Genomic DNA, 20,301 nt, shown 5'->3' on the forward strand with positions numbered 1-20,301 from the left:
TTGACCTGTTCTGGATACATCTGTATGTTTATTAAACTGCTAACAATAGGACAATAAAGATTCTCTTAATAGGAATTTATGTACGATTTTAAGGGAATATCGTCTGGTTTAAATGAAGGAAATGAGTCCCTAAGGTGAACAGTTTTGAGTTTATATCTTCAGGTTGAAGTGTACTGCAGCTGAGGTTTAGTGCGCCCAGCACCACAGGCAGCATGACGACACATTACAGGGGGAGTTCAGGGTTAAAAAACTCTGAAAACTCAATGCCTTTTCCCCTTCAGTGCCCACATGCATAAATAATGCATAGAATATGAAAACAGAGTTGATGAGGGACAATATAAACACACAGTCCCTCAACATACACCCTGTTATGCCTGTCATCTACAAGGACATAGGCTGCTTTAAGACATCTTTAGGTTCTCCTCTCTAAGCCCAACTGGTCCCTGCAATCCACACAACTAAAACGCACACAACTGACATGGTTCTCTTTTCAACATGAAACTTCAATGGCTTAATAAAATCGCACCTACTAAGTAGAATTGACAGATAACAGCCTATATAATGCACAGAACAGCAAGGGTGGAAAAATAGTTAATCAAAACAGATATCCAAGATGGCCGCCTGTCTGTCTGGCCCGGTTCCCTTCCACTCCCAGCCCTTCTAGCCCTACCTGGTCCCACCATCCAATGAGCCATGGTCTCGAGCAGGTCTCACAGAACAGGTCTACCATAGGTGTCCTGAGCTCTGTTGCCGTCCCAGACCCTTCCAGAACCCCTCCGGCAGTCGCACCTAGGTCCAGCTCCAGGTCTGGCCCTCCTCCCCTCCCCTGCAGCTGGCTGTAGCTGGTGGAAGAGCGGGGCAGCCGGTAGCCGCCTGGCACGGGCGAGGGGCAAGGGGACGGCGAGGCGGGATCAATGGCCTCTACCACACCCATGCTTAGGGTGACGGGGGGTGAGGGGCGCTTGCCCAGACAGGAGGACCGGTAGTGGAGCGGGCTGGGGGTGGGGGCGCTGCAGGTGTCCCAGCAGCATGAGGAGGGATTCGTCGTCAGCGTGTGGGCAGCGTGTAGGCCGCAGCCGGCCAGGCCGGGACACTCCAGAGCGACAGCTTCCCCCCGCCAAAGGGGGAGGAGGGGGAGAGGGACAGGGTCCACTGGTGCTCACAGTCCGTCCCTACATGCAGTTCTCCTGGAAGCAGGCCACCCACCCAGTGCGTCCAGATATGGGCCCCAGTGTGAGGACGGTCCACAGATGAGGGTGCCCCGCAAACGGCAGGCCAGGAGCCCCCTGGATCACCAAGCTCCAGAGACTACATCTCATCCCAGCTGGTGAGCAGAACTGACCCAAATCAAACAGCAGAGTGGGGAGAGGGGGGGATAGGATGGGAGAAGATGGAGAGTGAGAGGGGGCAAACAGAGGCAATGGAGGAGGAGAGGGAAGAGAGAAAAGCCAAGATGTTGGAGAAGGTCAGAGAGACAGACAGATGGAGATAAAAGAGGACAGAGGAGCTTAGAAGGATGGAGGGATGGAAAGACGGTGACGACAGGGTGGGAAAGATGACCGTAGTATTGAGCGATGGGACAGAGGAAGAGGACAGAGAGTGACAGAGAGAAAGCGGGAGACAAATGACAATGGAGAGAGAAAGAGAAGGAAGGAGAGACAGAGAGAGAGAAATAGGGAGCCAGGCCTGTGATGTAGCTAGCAGACGGTCGGTCAGGCTACAGAATCACATCGGAGCGCTCGGTGTGGGGAAAAACAGGCTCTCTCCTCGTCTCCCTGCGTTGCGTCTACTCTGCAAAGTGCCCCTCCCCCACAGCGCACCGGATCCAGGGGCCGGGCCCAGTCGTCTTCCTGCTGCATCTGCCCCGTATGTGCCTCAGCGATGATCCCAACACACACACAGTCTACAGTCCTCCTCCCAGTAGCTTCCCCCGCAGTATCCCAGTCACTCCATCGTGTCTCCCTGGGCTGGTTAAATTATGTCTGAGGTTGAAACTAATCCAAGAGCTTCAGGCTCCCCTTATTTTTCCTTCCTCTGCCGTAGCAAAGCCCTGCTGCCTCCTGTAGCGCCATCTCCCTGGATGCTGTAGACAGCCCTTGCAAGCTAATCAGCCAGACAGCGTGCACTTGTGTGTGTGTGTGTGAGTGTGTGTGTGCGTGCAGCCTGAATGCGCATGTGCTGCAGACAGCATGTACGCCTGTCGGAAAAGTGTGTCTGTGAGAGAGAGAGCGTGTAAGAGCGAGAGTACGAGGGAGGGTGTTCATATATGTGTGTTCATGTTGGTGTGGTTTTGTGTGTATGTGTCTTTATGTCGCCTGTCTGCTCTTAAAGACCACAGCATTCTCTCTGCTTCTCTGTCAGCCAGGAGCACACACACACACACAAACTGCTGTCTTCTGCATTCTGAAACAGTTGCAACATGCTACATTCCCCTCAGGGTGACAAAAAAAACAAGAATACCACACTGTCTCTTTTAGACAACACTGTTGAAGGAACCTTGCCTCTTTTTCATTGGTCGCTGCCCAGACCACTAGCCTTGTGGTCAGAGTGGTGAGCCAATGAGTAAAAGGGAAGGGCAGACCCTGTTGTTCGATAGCAACCAAGGTTACAGCAGAGACATCAGCATCAGGACCCGTTCCCCCTCCTCCCTCTTCCCCTGTGCTCTGTGGCCTCCCTTCCCACCCACAGACCCTCACCCTCCCCTTCTCCTTCTCTCTCTCTCTCTCTCCATCCTACATTTTAAGCGGAACATCTCGCTGCAGCTCATGCATTCATGTGCACAAATACACATCTGCTACAAACACAGACTGTAAACAGCAGTATACAGTATACACACATATCACCCATACCTTTGTAAATATAGAGCATCTGACAAATCTTTTAGACATTCTGTGTACATGCACACATATATTCCCTTCGGCCTCAAAAGGACAATACACAAATCCCAAACATCACTGGGACTAACAGCTCCTGCGAGCCACAAGACAGTGATAGCCCACTGAGCTAAAAGCTAGAAATTATCCTGGGGAGATAACCCAAGTCGTCATATGTCAGACAAGGTTACTCATCACGAGAGTGTGGCTGACCGAACCACCTCTGTTACATTAGCTTGTCCAGTCCACAGTCCACAGTCCACAGTCATACAGTTTAGTTCCGCCAAACGCAAACAAGCCTCTCAGACATTAATGAAACATACAGTATGGGAGACAAGGAAACACAAATACGTTGAGGTTGTGGTAGAGGGTATAGGAGAGGGGCATGGACAGATGAAGAGGCCAGGTGTAGTGTAGGGTTGTGGTGTGTGTAGGGTAGTGGAAGTGGTAGTCTAGGGTAGTGGTAGTGGTGGTGTAGGGTAGGGTAGTTGTAGTGGTAGAGGTGATGTAGGGTAGTGATAGTGATGGTGTGGGTAGACATAGTGGTGGTGTAGGGTAGTGGTAGTGTTGGTGTTGGGTAGTGGTCGTGGTGGTGTAGGGTAGTGGTAGTGGTGGTGGTAGTGGTAGTTGTAGTGGTGGTGTAGGGTAGTGGTAGTGGTGGTGGTAGTGGTAGTTGTAGTGGTGGTGTAGGGTAGTGGTAGTGGTGGTGGTAGTGGTAGTTGTAGTGGTGGTGTAGGGTAGTGGTAGTGGTGGTGGTAGTGGTAGTTGTAGTGGTGGTGTAGGGTAGTGGTAGTGGTGGTGGTAGTGGTAGTTGTAGTGGTGGTGTAGGGTAGTGGTAGTGGAGGGTAGTGGTTTTATTTATTTATTTATCCGTTATTTTACCAGGTAAGTTGACTGAGAACACGTTCTCATTTGCAGCAACGACCTGGGGAATAGTTACAGGGGAGAGGAGGGGGATTAATGAGCCAATTGGTAGTGTAGGGTAGTTGTAGTGGTAGAGGTAGAGGTGATGTAGGGTAGTGATAGTGGTGGTATAGGGTAGTGGTCGTGGCAGTGTGGGTAGACATAGTGGTGGTGTAGGGTAGTGGTAGTGTAGGGTAATGGTAGTGGTGGTGTAGGGTAGTGGTAGTGGTGGTGGTAGTGGTGGTGTAGGGTAGTGATAGTGGTGGTGTAGGGTAGTGGTCGTGTAGGGTCAGGGTGGTGGTAGTGTAGGGTAGTTGTAATGGTAGAGGTAGAGGTGATGTAGGGTAGTGATAGTGGTGGTATAGGGTAGTGGTCGTGGCAGTGTGGGTAGACATAGTGGTGGTGTAGGGTAGTGTTAATGGTGGTGGTAGTATATTTCAGTGGTAATGGGGGTAGGTTAGTGGTAGTGGTAGTGTAGGGTCAGGGTGGTGGTAGTGTAGGGTAGTTGTAGTGTTAGAGGTGGTGTAGGGTAGTGGTAGTGATGGTGAGTAGTGATAGTGGCGGTGGTAGTCTAGGGTAGGGTAGTGGTAGTGGTGGTGGTAGTGGTGGTGGTAGTGTGGGTAGACATAGTGGTGGTGTAGGGTAGTGGTAGTGTAGGGTAATGGTAGTGGTGGTGTAGGGTAGTGGTAGTGGTGGTGGTAGTGGTGGTGTAGGGTAGTGATAGTGGTGGTGTAGGGTAGTGGTCGTGTAGGGTCAGGGTGGTGGTAGTGTAGGGTAGTTGTAATGGTAGAGGTAGAGGTGATGTAGGGTAGTGATAGTGGTGGTATAGGGTAGTGGTCGTGGCAGTGTGGGTAGACATAGTGGTGGTGTAGGGTAGTGTTAATGGTGGTGGTAGTATATTTCAGTGGTAATGGGGGTAGGGTAGTGGTAGTGGTAGTGTAGGTTAGTGGTAGTGGTAGTGTAGGGTCAGGGTGGTGGTAGTGTATGGTAGTGGTAGTGGTGTAGTGTAGGGTAGTGGTCGTGGTGGTGGTAGTGTCGGGCAGTGGTCGTGGTAGTGGTAGTGTAGGGTAGTGGTTGTGGTAGTGGCTGTGGTAGTGGTGGTAGTAGTGGTGGTGCAGGCTAGGGTAGTGGTGGTGGTGGTAGTGGTAGTGGTAGTGTGGGTAGACATAGTGGTGGTGTAGGGTAGTGGTAGTGTAGGGTAGTGGTGGTGGTAGTGTATGGTAGTGGTAGTGGTGTAGTGTAGGGTAGTGGTCGTGGTGGTGGTAGTGTCGGGCAGTGGTCGTTGTAGTGGTAGTGTAGGGTAGTGGTTGTGATAGTGGCTGTGGTAGTGGTGGTAGTAGTGGTGGTGCAGGCTAGGGTAGTGGTGGTGGTGGTAGTGGTAGTGGTAGTGATGGTTATTGTGGTGTAGGGTAGTGGTAGTGGTGGTGAAGGGTAGTGACAGGGGCGGTGTGGGTTGACATAGTGGTGGTGGTAGTGTATGGTAGTGGTAGTTGTGGTGTAAAGTAGTGGGAGTGGTGGTGATGGTGCTGGTGTTGGTAGTGGTAGTGGTGGTGGTGGTGTAATGTAGTGGTAGAGGTAGGGGTAGTTACGGGTAGTAGTATTGGTAGTGTAGGGTAGTGGTAATGGTGGTGGTGGGTAGTGGCCGTGGTAGTGTAGGGTAAGGGTTGTGGTAGTGGCTGTGGTAGTGGTGGTAGTAGTGGTGGTGCAGGCTAGGGCAGTGGTGGTGGTGGTGGTGGTTGTGGTAGTGGTGGTGAAGGGTAGTGACAGTGTCGGTGTGGGTTGACATAGTGGTGGTGGTAGTGTATGGTAGTGGTGGTGATGTAATGTAGTGGTAAAGGTAGGGGTAGTTACGGGTAGTACTATTGGTAGTGTAGGGTAGTGGTAATGGTGGTGGTGGGTAGTGCCCGTGGTAGAGTAGTGGTGGTGGAGGTGTAGGGTAGTGGTGGTGGTAGGGTAATGACAGTAGCGGCGTGGGTTGACATAGTGCTGGTGTAGAAGTAGCGGTAGTGTTAGTGGTAGAGGTGATGTAGGGTAGTGATAGTGGCGGTGTGGGTTGTCATAGTGGTGGTGTAGGGTAGTGGTAGTGATGGTGGTAGTGGTGGTGTAGGGTAGTGGTGGTGTAGGGTAGTGGTCGTGTTGGTGGTAGTTTAGGGTAGTTGTAGTGGTAGTGGTAGAGGTAGAGGTGGTGTAGGGTATTGATAGTGGTGGTGTAGTGTAGTGGTCGTGGTGGTGTAGGGTAGTAGTCATGGTGGTGTAGGGTAGTGGTCGTCGTGGTGGTAGTGTCGGGCAGTGGTCGTGGTAGTGTTAGTGTAGGGTAGGGTAGTGGTAGTGGGGGTGTAGAGTAGTGGTGGTTACGGGTAGTTGTATTGGTAGTGTCGGGTAGTGGTGGTGGTAGATATGGGTAGTGGTATCGGTAGTGTAGGGTAGTGGGGGTGGTAGATATGGGTAGTGGTATTGGTAGTGTAGGGTAGTGGTGGTGGTAGATATGGGTAGTGGTATTGGTAGTGTAGGGTAGTGGTGGTGGTAGATATGGGTAGTGGTATTGGTAGTGTAGGGTAGTGGTGGTGGTAGATATGGGTAGTGGTATTGGTAGTGTAGGGTAGTGGTGGTGGTAGATATGGGTAGTGGTATTGGTAGTGTAGGGTAGTGGTGGTGGTAGATATGGGTAGTGGTATCGGTAGTGTAGGGTAGTGGTGGTGGTAGATATGGGTAGTGGTATCGGTAGTGTAGGGTAGTGGGGGTGGTAGATATGGGTAGTGGTATTGGTAGTGTAGGGTAGTGGTGGTGGTAGATATGGGTAGTGGTATTGGTAGTGTAGGGTAGTGGTGGTGGTAGATATGGGTAGTGGTATTGGTAGTGTAGGGTAGTGGTGGTGGTAGATATGGGTAGTGGTATTGGTAGTGTAGGGTAGTGGTGGTGGTAGATATGGGTAGTGGTATTGGTAGTGTAGGGTAGTGGTGGTGGTGGTGGTGTAGGGTATTGGGGGTGTAGGGTAGTGGTCGTGGTGGTGGTAGTGTAGGGTAGCGGTAGGTGTAGTTATGGGTAGTAGTATTCATATTGTAGGGTAGTGGTGGTGGTAGTTACGGGTGGTGGTATTGGTAGTGTAGGGTAGTGGTGGTGGTGGTGATGTAGAGTAGTGGTGGTGGGTGGTGGTGGTGTAAGGTAGTGGTATTTGTGGTGTAGGGTAGTGGTAGTGTAGAGTAGTGCTAGTGTTGGTGGTAGTGGTGGTGTAGGATAGTGGTAGTGGTGGTGTAGGGTAGTGGTAGTGGTGGTGTAGGGTAGTGGTAGTGATGGTGGTAGTGGTGGTGTAGGGTAGTGTAGGGTAGTGGTAGTGTTGGTGGTAGTCGTGGTGTAGGTTAGTGGTGGTGTAGGGTAGTGGTCGTGGTTGTGGTAGTGTCGGGCAGTGGTCGTTGTAATGGTAGTGCAGGGTAGTGATTGTGGTAGTGGCGGTGGTAGTGCAGGCTACTGATAGTGGTAGTGCTGGTGTAGGATAGTGGTAGTTTAGGCTAGTGGTAGTGGTGGTGTAGGGTAGTGGTAGTGGTATTGTAGGGTAGTGGAAGTGTAGGGTAGTGGTAGTGCTGATGTAGGGTAGTGGTAGTGGTGGTTTAGGGTAGTGGGGGTGTAGGGTAGTGTAGGGTAGTGGTCGTGGTGGTGGTAGTGTAGGGTAGTGGTGGTGATAGTTACGTGTAGTGGTATTGGTAGTGTAGGGTTGTGGTGATTTAGGGTAGTGGTGGTGGTGGTGTAGGGTAGTGATAGTTGTAGTGTAGGGTAGTCGTAGTGTTGGTAGTAGTGGTGGTGTAGGGTAGTGCTAGTATAGGGTAGTGTATGGTAGTGGTTGCAGTGATGGTAGTGGATGTGTAGAGTAATGGTTGTGGTGGTGTAGGGTAGTGGTGGTGTAGGGTAGTGGTGGTGTAGGGTAGTGGTCGTGGTGGTGATGGTGGTAGTGTAGGGTAGTTGTAGTGGTAGTGGTAGTGGTGGTGTAGGGTAGTGGTGGTGTAGGGTAGTGGTCGTGGTGGTGATGGTGGTAGTGTAGGGTAGTTGTAGTGGTAGTGGTAGAGGCGGTGTAGGGTAGTGGTCGTGGTGGTGATGGTGGTAGTGTAGGGTAGTTGTAGTGGTAGTGGTAGTGGTGGTGTAGGGTAGTGGTGGTGTAGGGTAGTGGTCGTGGTGGTGATGGTGGTAGTGTAGGGTAGTTGTAGTGGTAGTGGTAGAGGCGGTGTAGGGTAGTGGTCGTGGTGGTGATGGTGGTAGTGTAGGGTAGTTGTAGTGGTAGTGGTAGTGGTGGTGTAGGGTAGTGATCGTGGTGGTGATGGTGGTAGTGTAGGGTAGTTGTAGTGGTAGTGGTAGAGGTGGTGTGGGTAGACATAGTGGTGGTGTAGGGTAGTTGTAGTATTGGTGTAGGTTAGTGGTAGTGGTAGTGGTGGTGTAGGGTAGTGATCGTGGTGGTGGTGGTGTAGGGTAGTGGTGGTGTAGGGTAGTGGTCGTGGTGGTGGTAGTAGTAGTGTAGGGTAGTTGTAGTGGTAGTGGTAGAGGTGGTGTAGGGTAGTGATAGTAGTGGTGTGGGTAGACATAGTGGTGGTGTAGGGTAGTTGTAGTATTGGTGTAGGTTAGTGGTAGTGGTAGTGGTGGTGTAGGGTAGTGATCGTGGTGGTGGTAGTGTAGGGTAGTGGTAGTGGTGGTGTAGGGTAGTGGTCGTGGTCGTGGTGGTTTAGGGTAGTGGTAGTGTAGGGTAGTGGTAGTGGTGGTGGTAGTGATGGTGTAGGGTAGTGGTCGTGGCAGTGTGGGTAGACATAGTGGTGGTGTAGGGTAGTGGTAGTGGTGGTGGTAGTATATTTCAGTGGTAATGGGGGTGGTCGTGGTAGGGTAGTGGTAGTTGTGGTGGTAGTGTAGGGTAGTGGTGGTGGTGGTGTAGGGTAGTGGTGGTGGTAGTGTATGGTAGTTGTAGTGGTAGTGGTAGAGGTGGTGTAGGGTAGTGGTAGTTGTGGTGGTAGTGTAGGGTAGGGGTAGTGGTGGTGTAGGGTAGTGGTAGTGGTGGTTTAGGGCAGTGGTTAGTGGTAGTGTAGGGTAGTGGTAGTGCTGGTGTAGGGTAGTGGTAGTGGTGGTGTAGGGTAGTGGTGGTGTAGGGTAATGGAGGTGGTAGAAGTGGTAGTACCTTGTTGGAAGCCATGTCACCGACGCTGCGGTGGGTCTGGATGGTCTCCAGCTGGTCCAGACACCAGTCTAACTCAGCCAGAGTCTCCCTTGCCATCTGCTGGTACGTCTCATCTACACACATACACAGGAGAGAAGAGGGTGGCATTAATGTGCTGTGTGTATTATTATAACCGGTATGATCTCAGCATTGATATAGTATAGTGTATCATAATATAATGGTCTGTGTAACAGTCATATTCTCTACATCTGTTCTCTTGAACTGTATCAGCCAAATTGCTACATTTGTAATTTCTTAGAATTGTTCAGTTGAGACTCCAGATTGACACTTATTTATTCAAATCATCTGCAGAATTAAATGCAGCCTATCAGTATCCATTATTGAGAAAGCCACAGGCCATGGTGCTGCAAATTCTCCTATTAATATCTGTGCATTTTTATGAGTTTTTGAAAGCTTGAGTGCACACTACCAAAACACTGTGAGTTGTGTGGGAGAGTGTTCCCAATCAGTAGCGACTAAAGTTCATTTTAGCACACCTACCAGAGAGTGTTGCCTGGGGAACAGTGGGTTGGCTTGTCACTGGTGACCTCCTGTGGACAAATAGATAATTACATCATCAGAGGAAATGATAAAGAGTGCTCTCTAGTGGACTCTAAGAACATTACAGTTGTATTGGGCATAAATTGTGTAGCGTAACGACATATCACTGGAAATAGATAAGAAAAAATATTTAACCTCATCTGTATTATAGACAATAAAATTTGTGAGGAATCATAAACTATTTGCATAGATCTGCATCGCAGTCTTTTGAAATATTGTTGTGGCCAACAATATTAAAAACAATGCCTCCTTTAAGCGAGGCTCTCTCAGCTCTCAGCTGTCTCTTTCTCTACATGGAGGTTCAACTTGCAGTCTCGTGAGGGAGGATTCTGTTTGGAGCTGAGAGCATCATGCTCACTAATTATGGCTCTAGATAATTCCACGGTGCATTGTTACTGCTCATATTGACGTACTGCTAAAAAGTCTGGCAACTCATGCTCTGGCTGTTTCTTGCATTACAAAGGAGGATATATTTAGCATTATTGACCACTTCTATCCTTGTGAATACCCAGTCAGTCAGGTAGTCAGGCAGTCAGTATGTCTGTCTGTCAGTCAGTCAGTCAGTCAGTCAGGTAGTCTTTCAGGTAGTCAGTCAGTCAGTCAGTCAGGGACTTCCACTGGGGACATGATGATCTCAGCAGAATACGATAAAGACACAACGTGATGAGAGAACTGCCACATTATAGCTTACTGATATGACACAGTTCTGACAAAATAGAAGGAAGAAATTTGATATTTACAGAAACTACATATGAAGAGTTTCATTCAAAAACACTAAATATCCATTTTCAGAAATGTTGGTAAATTAACTGTTATTGTTTAACGAAATAATGAACAGATTGGTGTTTTTTCACTATCTAATCATGGCATTTGGCTGTTCAATGTTTAAATCTATCACTTGATCGTTTCATTTCAGAGATAAATAATAATGTATTTTCTTTGCAAAATGCTATATATCCACCCCATTCTCAGAGAAATAAGGAGTACTGTTCGGTTTTACACAGTCAAATGTAAATAAATAAATAAATGTACTTATGATACATTTCTGACATCAATATAATAAAAAAATAACTATTCTAATAACTCAATACAGTAATATGATATCTGTATAAAAAACAAAACACATTTGAGTCATTTGGCAGGTGCTCTTATCCAGAGCGACTTATATAGGCGTTCATCTTAAGATACAGTGGCTAGGTGAGACAACCACATACCAGAGTCAAATATACAGGACACAAACATTCCATTACAGCTAAACAATGGATATATAGCGTTTTGCAAAAAAACAAACACATTTTTATACACATCTAAAATCTGTTAAGAAAACATATTGAGAACAGTAATATTTAACACACATGAAGGTACCCATAATGAATCATTCCTGATGAAAAAAAAACAAATGTGAAAATTTGGTTGATATAGTGTTTTGGAAATCAACTCTTCATATTCCAGTGAGAATAAGGACTGCACAGTCCCAGTGAGAATAAGGACTGCACAGTCCCAGTGAGAATAAGGACTGCACAGTTCCAGTGAGAATAAGGACTGCACAGTCCCAGTGAGAATAAGGACTGCACAGTCACAATATAGACACAGTGAAGATGTCTTTCATGCTGCGATAGAGAAGAGAGATGTGGCCACATTAAGAGGGGTTGAAAGGGTGACGTGGCTGACGAGATGCTACTGACTTGTTAGTGGGTGTCGTGACATTGGCGAGGATGGTGAAGTTGCTTCTTACAGTTCGTAGACTGGCCAACACCTGGGGGATGGACGGACGGTGGGTGGTGGGGGCGGCGGGGAGAGGGGCAGAGAGCGGAGCGAGACAAATTCACTACATACTCATTTTAACACCTTTCTGGTTCTTTACTGCATGTTCTATCTTTAGGTAGGAAGGGTGAAGTGCACGCTACTTCATCAACAAACTGCAGAGCTGGTGCTTACCTGAGCAAAAGGGGTGACTATGAGATCTTCTGCATGCCTGTAGAAAGAGAGATAGGAAATGAACAAAGGAAGGAGATGACAGTAAAGTCAGCAGGATAGATGGAGCGTTATCGCTGAAGTGTAACCTCTATGACAGTTCACATTAACAGACACCGGATATATATGTGAACCAATGGTATCCATAGCCCTATCTGAATCTAAACCAAATCTTTTTGGTTCTGACCAAAAAAGCATCTTTCTGAAATGGAAGCAGACCAAGACAAATTACACCGCTGTGAAGCGAAAAATATTTTAGTATGAACATTAGCATAATACTGCCATAATCATAATAATCATAAATGCCAAGTCGGTTGACTGTGATTGTATAGTGAGTAATGTATAGTGTTGCAGAAATCTGGAATGTCAGTGAGGCTACTTTCACTCAGAGGGGTTTTAACCATGTGGATTAGCCAAGGTGGTTTTGATGGCATGTGATGAACACAGGAAGTGGAGATTGTAAGGGGGTACATACTCACCAAACCAGGGTTCAAATAGCACAATACTTTAGCTGGACTTGATTGAGTTTGCCTGGCGCAATGGAACCAATGGAATAGTCTTATAAGTTGAAACCCCCGCCCAGGTTTGATACTCACCCCTCACTGTTGATGGAGGAGTTACGTGACATGGTCTTGGGGGACATGTCATAGTCAGAGTCTGATCGGTACAGGAAGGACTCCCTGCGCTCCCCGCGACTCCTGCACCCCTCTGTGGTAAAGGAGGGGTGCAGCCCCAGCACAGGACTCGCCTGCGAATCCATGGGGCTGCGGCCGGGCGAAGGACCATTCTCTGAGTCAAAACTGAAAGACAAAGTGAGAGAGACAGGAAAGTTGTCTGGATCAATGCTTCATTAAAGGCATTTCCCTGTGTTTTATATATATTTACACACTAAGAGGTTGGAATAAATCTGTGAATTTGTAAAAACTATGGTAATACCCTTTTAGTGTAAAAGCTGTTTAAAAAGACAGCCTGGAATTGCCTGTATGAGGAGTCTGGATTTCCTGCTCTCCTGATTCCGTGAAACCTCCAACAGCGATTTTGGGAAAAACAGTGAATTTATCGAATGTTCCCGGAATTTTGCAACCATAGGTGGGAAGAAGTTTTGGCCTGCCTGGTGACATCACCAGACGGTAACTTAGGTAACAGACCAATAAGAAAGAGAGTTCCAAACCTCTCTGCCAATAACACCTAGTATTCCCCTCCCCACTCAGACCACCCCTAGACAGTCCTAGCTAAATTCTTGTCTGAGAAATTGCTCTTTGCTAAGTAGCTATTTTTGTATGTTTCTGACCATTTTAATTTAAAACAATCTCACTAAGGTACTTATTGTTACCCAGAAATGAATTGATATTGAGATATTTAAAACAATATATATGGGGGATTGGAAATGATGCAGACAAATACTTTGATGGAAGCTACAATTTATCTGCGATATGAAAGCTGATCCACCATTAAATGAAATCAATTACTTTTTGAAGGAGAGACAGACATGTATAAACAAGAGTTCAGCCCAGGACAGCTGATCTACATATATACACAAGAGCACCATAGCAATCTAGCGATACAGACAACCACATGACCCCAAACACAAGATTAGGAATAATCTCAAAGAGATCCAGTCAAACAGAAGCTTAGTGAGAGTTTAGCCAAACTGTACAGAGAAACATACTTCTTAGGTTTAGAGGGTGGGTTCTCTTTTTTCAACCATGAATGTCTCAACAGCTTCATCAAAAATGAAAAGCACATCATGGAGGGAGATATTGTGAAGCCACACACACGCACACACGCACACACACACACACACACACACACACACACACACACACACGGCCTATTAGCTGTGCATGGCTACTTGAACACCATGAATACCTGAGAGGAAGGTGAGACTGAGACGACAGTCTGCGCTCTATACTGCGGTTGAGCTTCATACGGCGGAAAAAAGAATTCCTGTGTCCCCGAGTGTGGTCGTGATCAGGGGACACAGGTGAGTTAGCAGAGGTGACGTAGGGAGAGGTGGGGGTCAGGCTGGGCGTGGTAAACCCCTCGGGGGTCTCCCACAGATTCATCTGTCGTGTCAGCTTCCTCTGACTCATCTCTGGAAGCTCTGGGCACGACCGAGAGGACTGACAGAAGAAACCACCATCCCTCCCTCCCTCCCTCCCTCCCTCCCTCCCTCCAGAAAAAACTCTGTCTATCAAACTTTGTCTGCCACTGCCAACACTTCAACCTCTCAATCGGTCTGTCAGTCACTTTCCCTCCTACGCCCCCCCCCCCCCCCCCCGCGCCGCCTTGTTCCACGGTTCAGTAGCACAGCTCACGTCCCAGACAAAGAGAGTTCTCCTGCACACACCAGCACAAAATCCTGCCAGTCAGAAAGCCCTTGATAACAGACCCTAATCCTATAGTTTTATTCCTGGTCCCAGTCCTCAGAGTCCACGTTCAGTTGAAGTCTTCCAGCTTTGATCCTGAAGCCCTGGAGTACTGCTGCGTTGGCTCACGTCCTGTGTTCACCTCCACGCCACTTTGTTCCTTGTTTCTCAGCAGCTTGTTCTTCCTGTGTAGGTTTGTTTTTGTTTATTCTGTCACTGAAGGGCGGCAGTGCAGCTGTAACCCACAGCCTCTCTCTCAGCTATCAGCTATCTGAACAGGGCCACTCTCAGGGGAGGGCTTCTGATATTTCACTAGCTCAGCGCTCACTCTCTATCGCTCTATCCATATACTTTTCCTGTGTGTCCTCCTCCTGCCACGCTCTCCTTGTCCTCCCCGACCAGGCCCCCCAGGGACCCTGTGGCTGCCACTCTGCCCGGGCGTCTGACCGATGTCTCACTAACACCCACGCCACCTGGAGGACACACCCACGCCACCTGGAGGACACACCGACGCCGGTCGGTCCTCTGCTCCGTTTCCTTTCTTTCTCTCTCCTTTTCTTCGCTTTCTCTGCCTGTTGTTTTCTCCTTTACTTTCTTCACCTCCCCCTGCTTCAAGTGTGTGCTCTCTTTCTCTCTCCTTATCTCACTGCTCACAGATTCTCTAGCAGCAACAGACCACCGGCAGTATCGAGAGAGAGAAAGAGAAAGTGGATGAGGATGAGGATGGAGAAAGGAGTCGAGGAGAAGAAGGAGGGAATGGCAGAGGAGGAGGAGTGACTCATGGCCTGTGGAAATGTTTACAAGAGCATGCATGATTTGTTTCCAAAACATTCTTTTTTAACATCAACAGCCAAGCCAACAGCCAAGCTTCTTGACCTTTGCAGTACATAGAAAGACATAGGCCCACTGACCAAGTACAGAGCCACTACACAAACAGACCCCTACTCCGAGAAAATAATTTTGTGAAGTTTAAAATGTACTGTATCTGCATACACATTAGAGTGTGTGTGTGTCTGTTTGTGTGTGTGTGTGTGTGTGTGTGTGTGTTGTTTCTGACAAAAAGAAGAGAGACAATAGAAGAGTGTATCTGCATGTATGCATGAACGCTTGTGTATGTGCATGTGTACAACAGTGAGTCTGTGTGTACGTGCTTGTTTTTTATGCTAATGTGAATCTTGTGTCATTCGTTTCTTTGTTTTTGCAGCAGCAGCAGAGGTAACGGTGCATGAATTCTACATACCACTAGGCTGACTAGACAAGGCAGATAGCAGCACAAAGACTATCCACAGAGCAGAACACTACAGAGATGAGATGCCTTGTCAACCACCCATTTCTCCCTCCTCTCTCTCTCCTCCCACACTGTCACTGTCTGCTGTCTTTCAAGACCCTTCCTTTCCCTTTCTGTCTCTCTCTCTGTCATGTGTCTCTCTTCCAGTGACTCACCCCAGAATAATGAAGGAAAAAGAAGAAGGCACCAGCTGGATGGTAGAGGGGAGCTCGGCTCCCATTTGTTTGTGGGGCACAAGGGACCCGCCTGAGCATAGCCCTCTTAAGTCACTCGTGAACAGTCCTTTATGAAACATGGGCTATGGGAACATTGCTCTGATCTGACATCTCTGACTGCTGAAGGATTCCTACTCATTGTGATGAATGCAATTAAAAGCTGCATGGGGTCGATGCTTGTAAAAAGTCAATAATCATATCATCAATTATTAAGTAAAAAAACTGGACACAACATTTCACAGTTTGGACACACATACTCACTCAAGGATTCTTCTTTATTTCAATGTTTTTCTACATTGTATAATAATAGTGAAGACATCAAAACTATGAAATAACACATATCATGTAATCATGTAGTAACCAAAACAGTGTTAAACAAATTTAAATATGTTTTAGATTTTTAGATTCTTTAAAGTAGCCACCCTTTGCCTTGATGACAGCTTTGCACACTCTTGGCATTCTCTCAACCAGCTTTATGAGGAATGCTTTTCCAACAGTCTTGAAGGAGTTCCCACATATGCTGAGTACTTGTTGGCGGCTTTTCCTTCACTCTGCGGTCCAACTCATCTCAAACCATCTCAATTGGGTTGAGGTCGGGTAATTGTGGAGGCCAGGTCATCTGATGCAGAACTCCATCACTCTCCTTCTTGGTCGGATAGCCCTTACACAGCCTGGAGGTGTGTTGAGTCATTGTCCTCTTGAAAATCATATGATAGTCCCCCTAAACGCAAACCAGATGGGATAGTGCATTGCCGCAGAATGCTGTGGTAGCCATGCTGGTTAAGTGTGCCTTGAATTCTAAATGAATCACCAACAGTGTCACCAGCAAAGCACCCCCACACCATCACTCCTCCTCCATGCTTCACGGTGGGAACCACACATGTGGAGATCATCCATTCACCTACTCGTCTCACAAAGACACAGCGGTTGGAACCAAAAATCTCAAATTTTGACTCATCAGACAAATTTCCACCAGTCTAATGTCCATTGCTCGTGTTTCTTGGCCCAAGCAAGTCTCTTCTTCTTATTGGTGTCCTTTAGTAGTGGTTTCATTGCAGCAATTCGACCATGAAGGCCTGATTCACGCAGTCTCCTCTGAACAGTTGATGTTGAGATGTGTCTGTTACTTGAACTCTGTGAAGCATTTATTTGGGCTGCAATCTGAGGCTGGTAACTCTAATGAATTTATCCTCTGCAGCAGAAATGCACAAATGTACGTATTGACTGACCTTCGTGTCTTAAAGTAATGATGGACTGTAATTTCTCTTTGCTTATTTGAGCTGTTAATATGGATTTGGTATTTTACCAAATAGGGCTGTCTTCTGTGTACCACCACTACCTTGTCACAACACAACTGATTGGCTCAAACACATTAAGAAGGAAAGAAATTCCACAAATGAACTTTTAACAAGGCACACCTGTTAATTGAAATGCATTCCAGGTGACTACCTCATGAAGCTGGTTGAGATAATGCCAAGAGTGTGCCAAGCTGTCATCAAGGCAAAGGATGGCTACTTTGAAGAATCTAAAATCTAAATCATATTTTGATTTGTTCCTAACACTTTTTTGGTTGATACATTATTCCATATGTGTTATTTCATAGTTTTTATGTCTTCACTTTTACTCTACAATGTACAAAATAGCAAAAATAAAGAAAAACCCTTGAATGAGTGGATGTGTCTAAACTTTTTTTTTTTTTTTGAATTTTACCCCTTTTTCTCCCCAATTTCGTAGTATCCAATTGTTGTAGTAGCTACTATCTTGTCTCATCGCTACAACTCCCGTACGGGCTCGGGAGAGACGAAGGTTGAAAGTCATGCGTCCTCCGATACACAACCAACCAAGCCGCTGCTTCTTTAACACAGCGCACATCCAACCCGGAAGCCAGCCGCACCAATGCGCCGGAGGAAACACCGTGCACCTGGCCACCTTGGCTAGCGTACACTGCGCCCAGCCCGCCACAGGAGTCGCTGGTGCGCGATGAGACAAGGACACCCCTACCGACCAAGCCCTCCCTAACCCGGGCGACGCTAGGCCAATTGTGCGTCGCCCCACGGACCTCCCGGTCGCGGCCGGTTACGACAGAGCCTGGGCGCGAACCCAGGACTCTGATGGCACAGCTGGCGCTGCAGTACAGCACCCTTAACCACTGCGCCACCCGGGAGGCCACAGATGTGTCTAAACTTTTGACGGGTACTGTACATGTATTTTAAAAAAAAATGTTTTATTAGTTACACTATTTTGATATTGGATTACTGCCCTGTTGGGAAGAGCTTGCAAGTTAAGCATTTCCCTGTACGTGTGCAGGTGACAATAAAACTTGAACTTGATTCCAAGATGGGATGACTGTGGACAGCTACTCGCTCTTTCATTATGTGATAGCAGAACCCCTGGAGAGGATGACTGTGGGCAGCTACTCGCTCTTTCATTATGTGATAGCAGAACCCCTGGAGAGGATGACTGTGGACAGCTACTCGCTCTTTCATTATGTGATAGCAGAACCCCTGGAGAGGATGACTGTGGACAGCTACTCGCTCTTTCATTATGTGATAGCAGAACCCCTGGAGAGGATGACTGTGGACAATGACATGATGATCAGAGGTCTCACAGGAAAAGGGATGTGTGCCAGCTGGGCGACTCCTTCCATTGTAAGATAACAACCCTCACAGCTCAATGAGGAGAGCGAGCGAAAGAGGAGCCAGCTAATTAAAACGGCAGTTTATCATGTAGCTCACCCTCGTTTTTCTACTTCTTCCAGTCCACATCTCACACTAGACACAAACACAGTAATGGACACAGCAACAAGATGGCAGTTGCTGCCAGTTCAAATTGCATGACTATTGGATATGTTGTTTTCATTGCCATGGGAAACCTATAAACCACCTTCATCGCTTGAGCAAATACTATAAAATGCTCAGCTCAATGGTATAATGGCTGAGTAGGGACCTTTGTACTGGCAGGTGCTGTAAACGGCTTGTCTTATTGAATTGATAAATCAAGATGATGTTCTATCTCGGCTTGTCTTTCAATGAATATTGCAGTGTATGCTGCTCCTTAACACTATACGTATCTAAACCATTTCCCCTGCTCTACTGCCATACTCCTAACCCTCCTCTCTATGCAACACATTTCTATAACAAAGAGAGAGAATTTGATCATATTCCACTAATAATGCAGCTTTAAAAGGCTTTTAAGCCTGAGTCAATGTGCTGATTAGTTTAATTAAACCTGAGAATCTTTAAGGGACAAGAAAGATTTACACTCTCAACCCATTCCAATGAACCCCCCTCCCATTGATTATATATTAGCAACACACTAGGCGCTTCTGAGTGTGTACGTGTGCGATGGAGAGCTGCTGCTGCCACCTTCTCTCTCTCTCTCTCTCTCTCTCTCTCTCTCTCTCTCTCTCTCTCTCTCTCTCTCTCTCTCTCTCTCTCTCTCTCTCTCTCTCTCTCTCTCTCTCTCTCTCTCTCTCTCTCTCTCTCTCTCTCTCTCTCTCTCTCTCTCTCTCTCTCTCTCTCTCTCTCTCTCTCTCTCTCTCCCTCCCTCCCTCTCCCTCTCCCTCTCCTTGAGCTGCAGTTCGTCAAGTCCAGGCAGCAAGCATACAGCTCACAATCCCTTGTTGGGTGGGGAGGGATGGAGGGGAGTTGGAGCCTTCATTTATTAAAGTCACTTTCCAAAATCGATCCCTCTCATTCTTATCCTCTCTCTCCACAAGTTAATGATTAACCTTCCCCAACCACTTCCTCCCTCATGCCTCCTCCTCCTCTGCCCAGGCCTACCCTCAGCCTGAATGGGGGATGAGTGATTTCCTGCCTCCGCTTCCTTTTCTGCCAAGCCAAGCACAGATGCAAATTTCCACATGCAATGTCAATCTCTCTCTGTGCATTGCATCACCCAGGCATTTAGCACCTGCCTGATTGCTACATTCGTGGGGGGAGAGTGGAGGGAGGGAGTGAGGGGGAAAGGAAGGAAGGCCCCATCGTACAAACACAACTGTATTTATTGCTACGGTTGAATCCCGAACTGAATGTTGAATCAGCAACTGATGAGGCAGGGTAATAGGGCTTTTATTACAGAGCAGCAATCACTCTCTGTTGCAGCAGAGCAGGGGCATGTGTTTATATCAGGCTAGAATTCCCATCACCGACTCAACTCAAAGCACATTTCAAAAGAGATAGCCAAGCCAACAACAACACACCCTCTCCTCTCACCACTTCTACCTGCCCCAGCATGCCCTCTGTTTCACGCCAGTTCACGGTTCCATGACACAGACCTGCCTTCCCTGGCTGGGTTTTAAAGGCCAACATGTACACTGCTGCCCTGCCCAACTGCCTGAGCTCTGAGCCCTCTGAGGAGAGGAGAGTGTTGGCCTGGCTGGAGCCTGGCCCTGCGCCACCCTTGGATCAGGGAGGGCATCTGGCCGTCCCAGCCTCACACAGGGCAGAGGGACACTGCAATGCAAGTAGGGTGGTCGGGGGTAGAGGAGCGGGGGAGAGAAAGAGGGATAGAGAGAGAGAAAGAGAGAGAGGACAAGAGAAAAAGATAAAGAGAGTAGTTAAAGAGGAAGAGAGAGGGGATTCTCTCTACATAGTGACAGGCTGGTCAGCTGGTCATCCCAGCGATGCCCTGACCGGCCGGCCGGCTCCATCTGAGACAGAGAGGGAGAGAGAGGACAGAGGGAGAGAGTTCAACCGTCCACTGTGCTGCATGCAGTCGGTCAGATAACAGCCAGAGGATTACAGAGCCATAATCCTGCCCACAGGATCAGCGACACCATCCAGAGGGTCCTGACTCAGAGAGCTACTGTACTGGAGCCATATAGAGTTTTAGCATGGCAGCAGGCAGGCACACACCTTTAAGCTTAAGGATGACATGCTGTAGTAGCTACAATTGATTCCTCAGACAATCAGTCGGCCGACTGACCCCG

At 47.9% G+C, this 20,301-nt stretch overlaps 1 protein-coding gene across 1 annotated transcript in view; it reads right to left on the reverse strand.

Annotated features, from left to right (window-relative positions):
- The window catches only part of LOC139421269 (3',5'-cyclic-AMP phosphodiesterase 4C-like), a 79,217-nt gene that overhangs the window by 25,311 nt on the left and 33,605 nt on the right, over positions 1 to 20,301 (reverse strand). Inside the window, exons 2-6 of the mRNA XM_071171972.1 lie at positions 12,096 to 12,299; positions 11,464 to 11,500; positions 11,211 to 11,281; positions 9,466 to 9,515; positions 8,926 to 9,038 (exon numbers count right to left, since the gene is read on the reverse strand). Coding sequence (XP_071028073.1) covers positions 8,926 to 9,038; positions 9,466 to 9,515; positions 11,211 to 11,281; positions 11,464 to 11,500; positions 12,096 to 12,299 — 475 coding nt within the window. The remainder of the gene's footprint in view (positions 1 to 8,925; positions 9,039 to 9,465; positions 9,516 to 11,210; positions 11,282 to 11,463; positions 11,501 to 12,095; positions 12,300 to 20,301) is intronic.

This window comes from Oncorhynchus clarkii, chromosome 12 (genome assembly GCF_045791955.1).
Source record: "Oncorhynchus clarkii lewisi isolate Uvic-CL-2024 chromosome 12, UVic_Ocla_1.0, whole genome shotgun sequence".
NCBI lineage: Eukaryota > Metazoa > Chordata > Actinopteri > Salmoniformes > Salmonidae > Oncorhynchus > Oncorhynchus clarkii.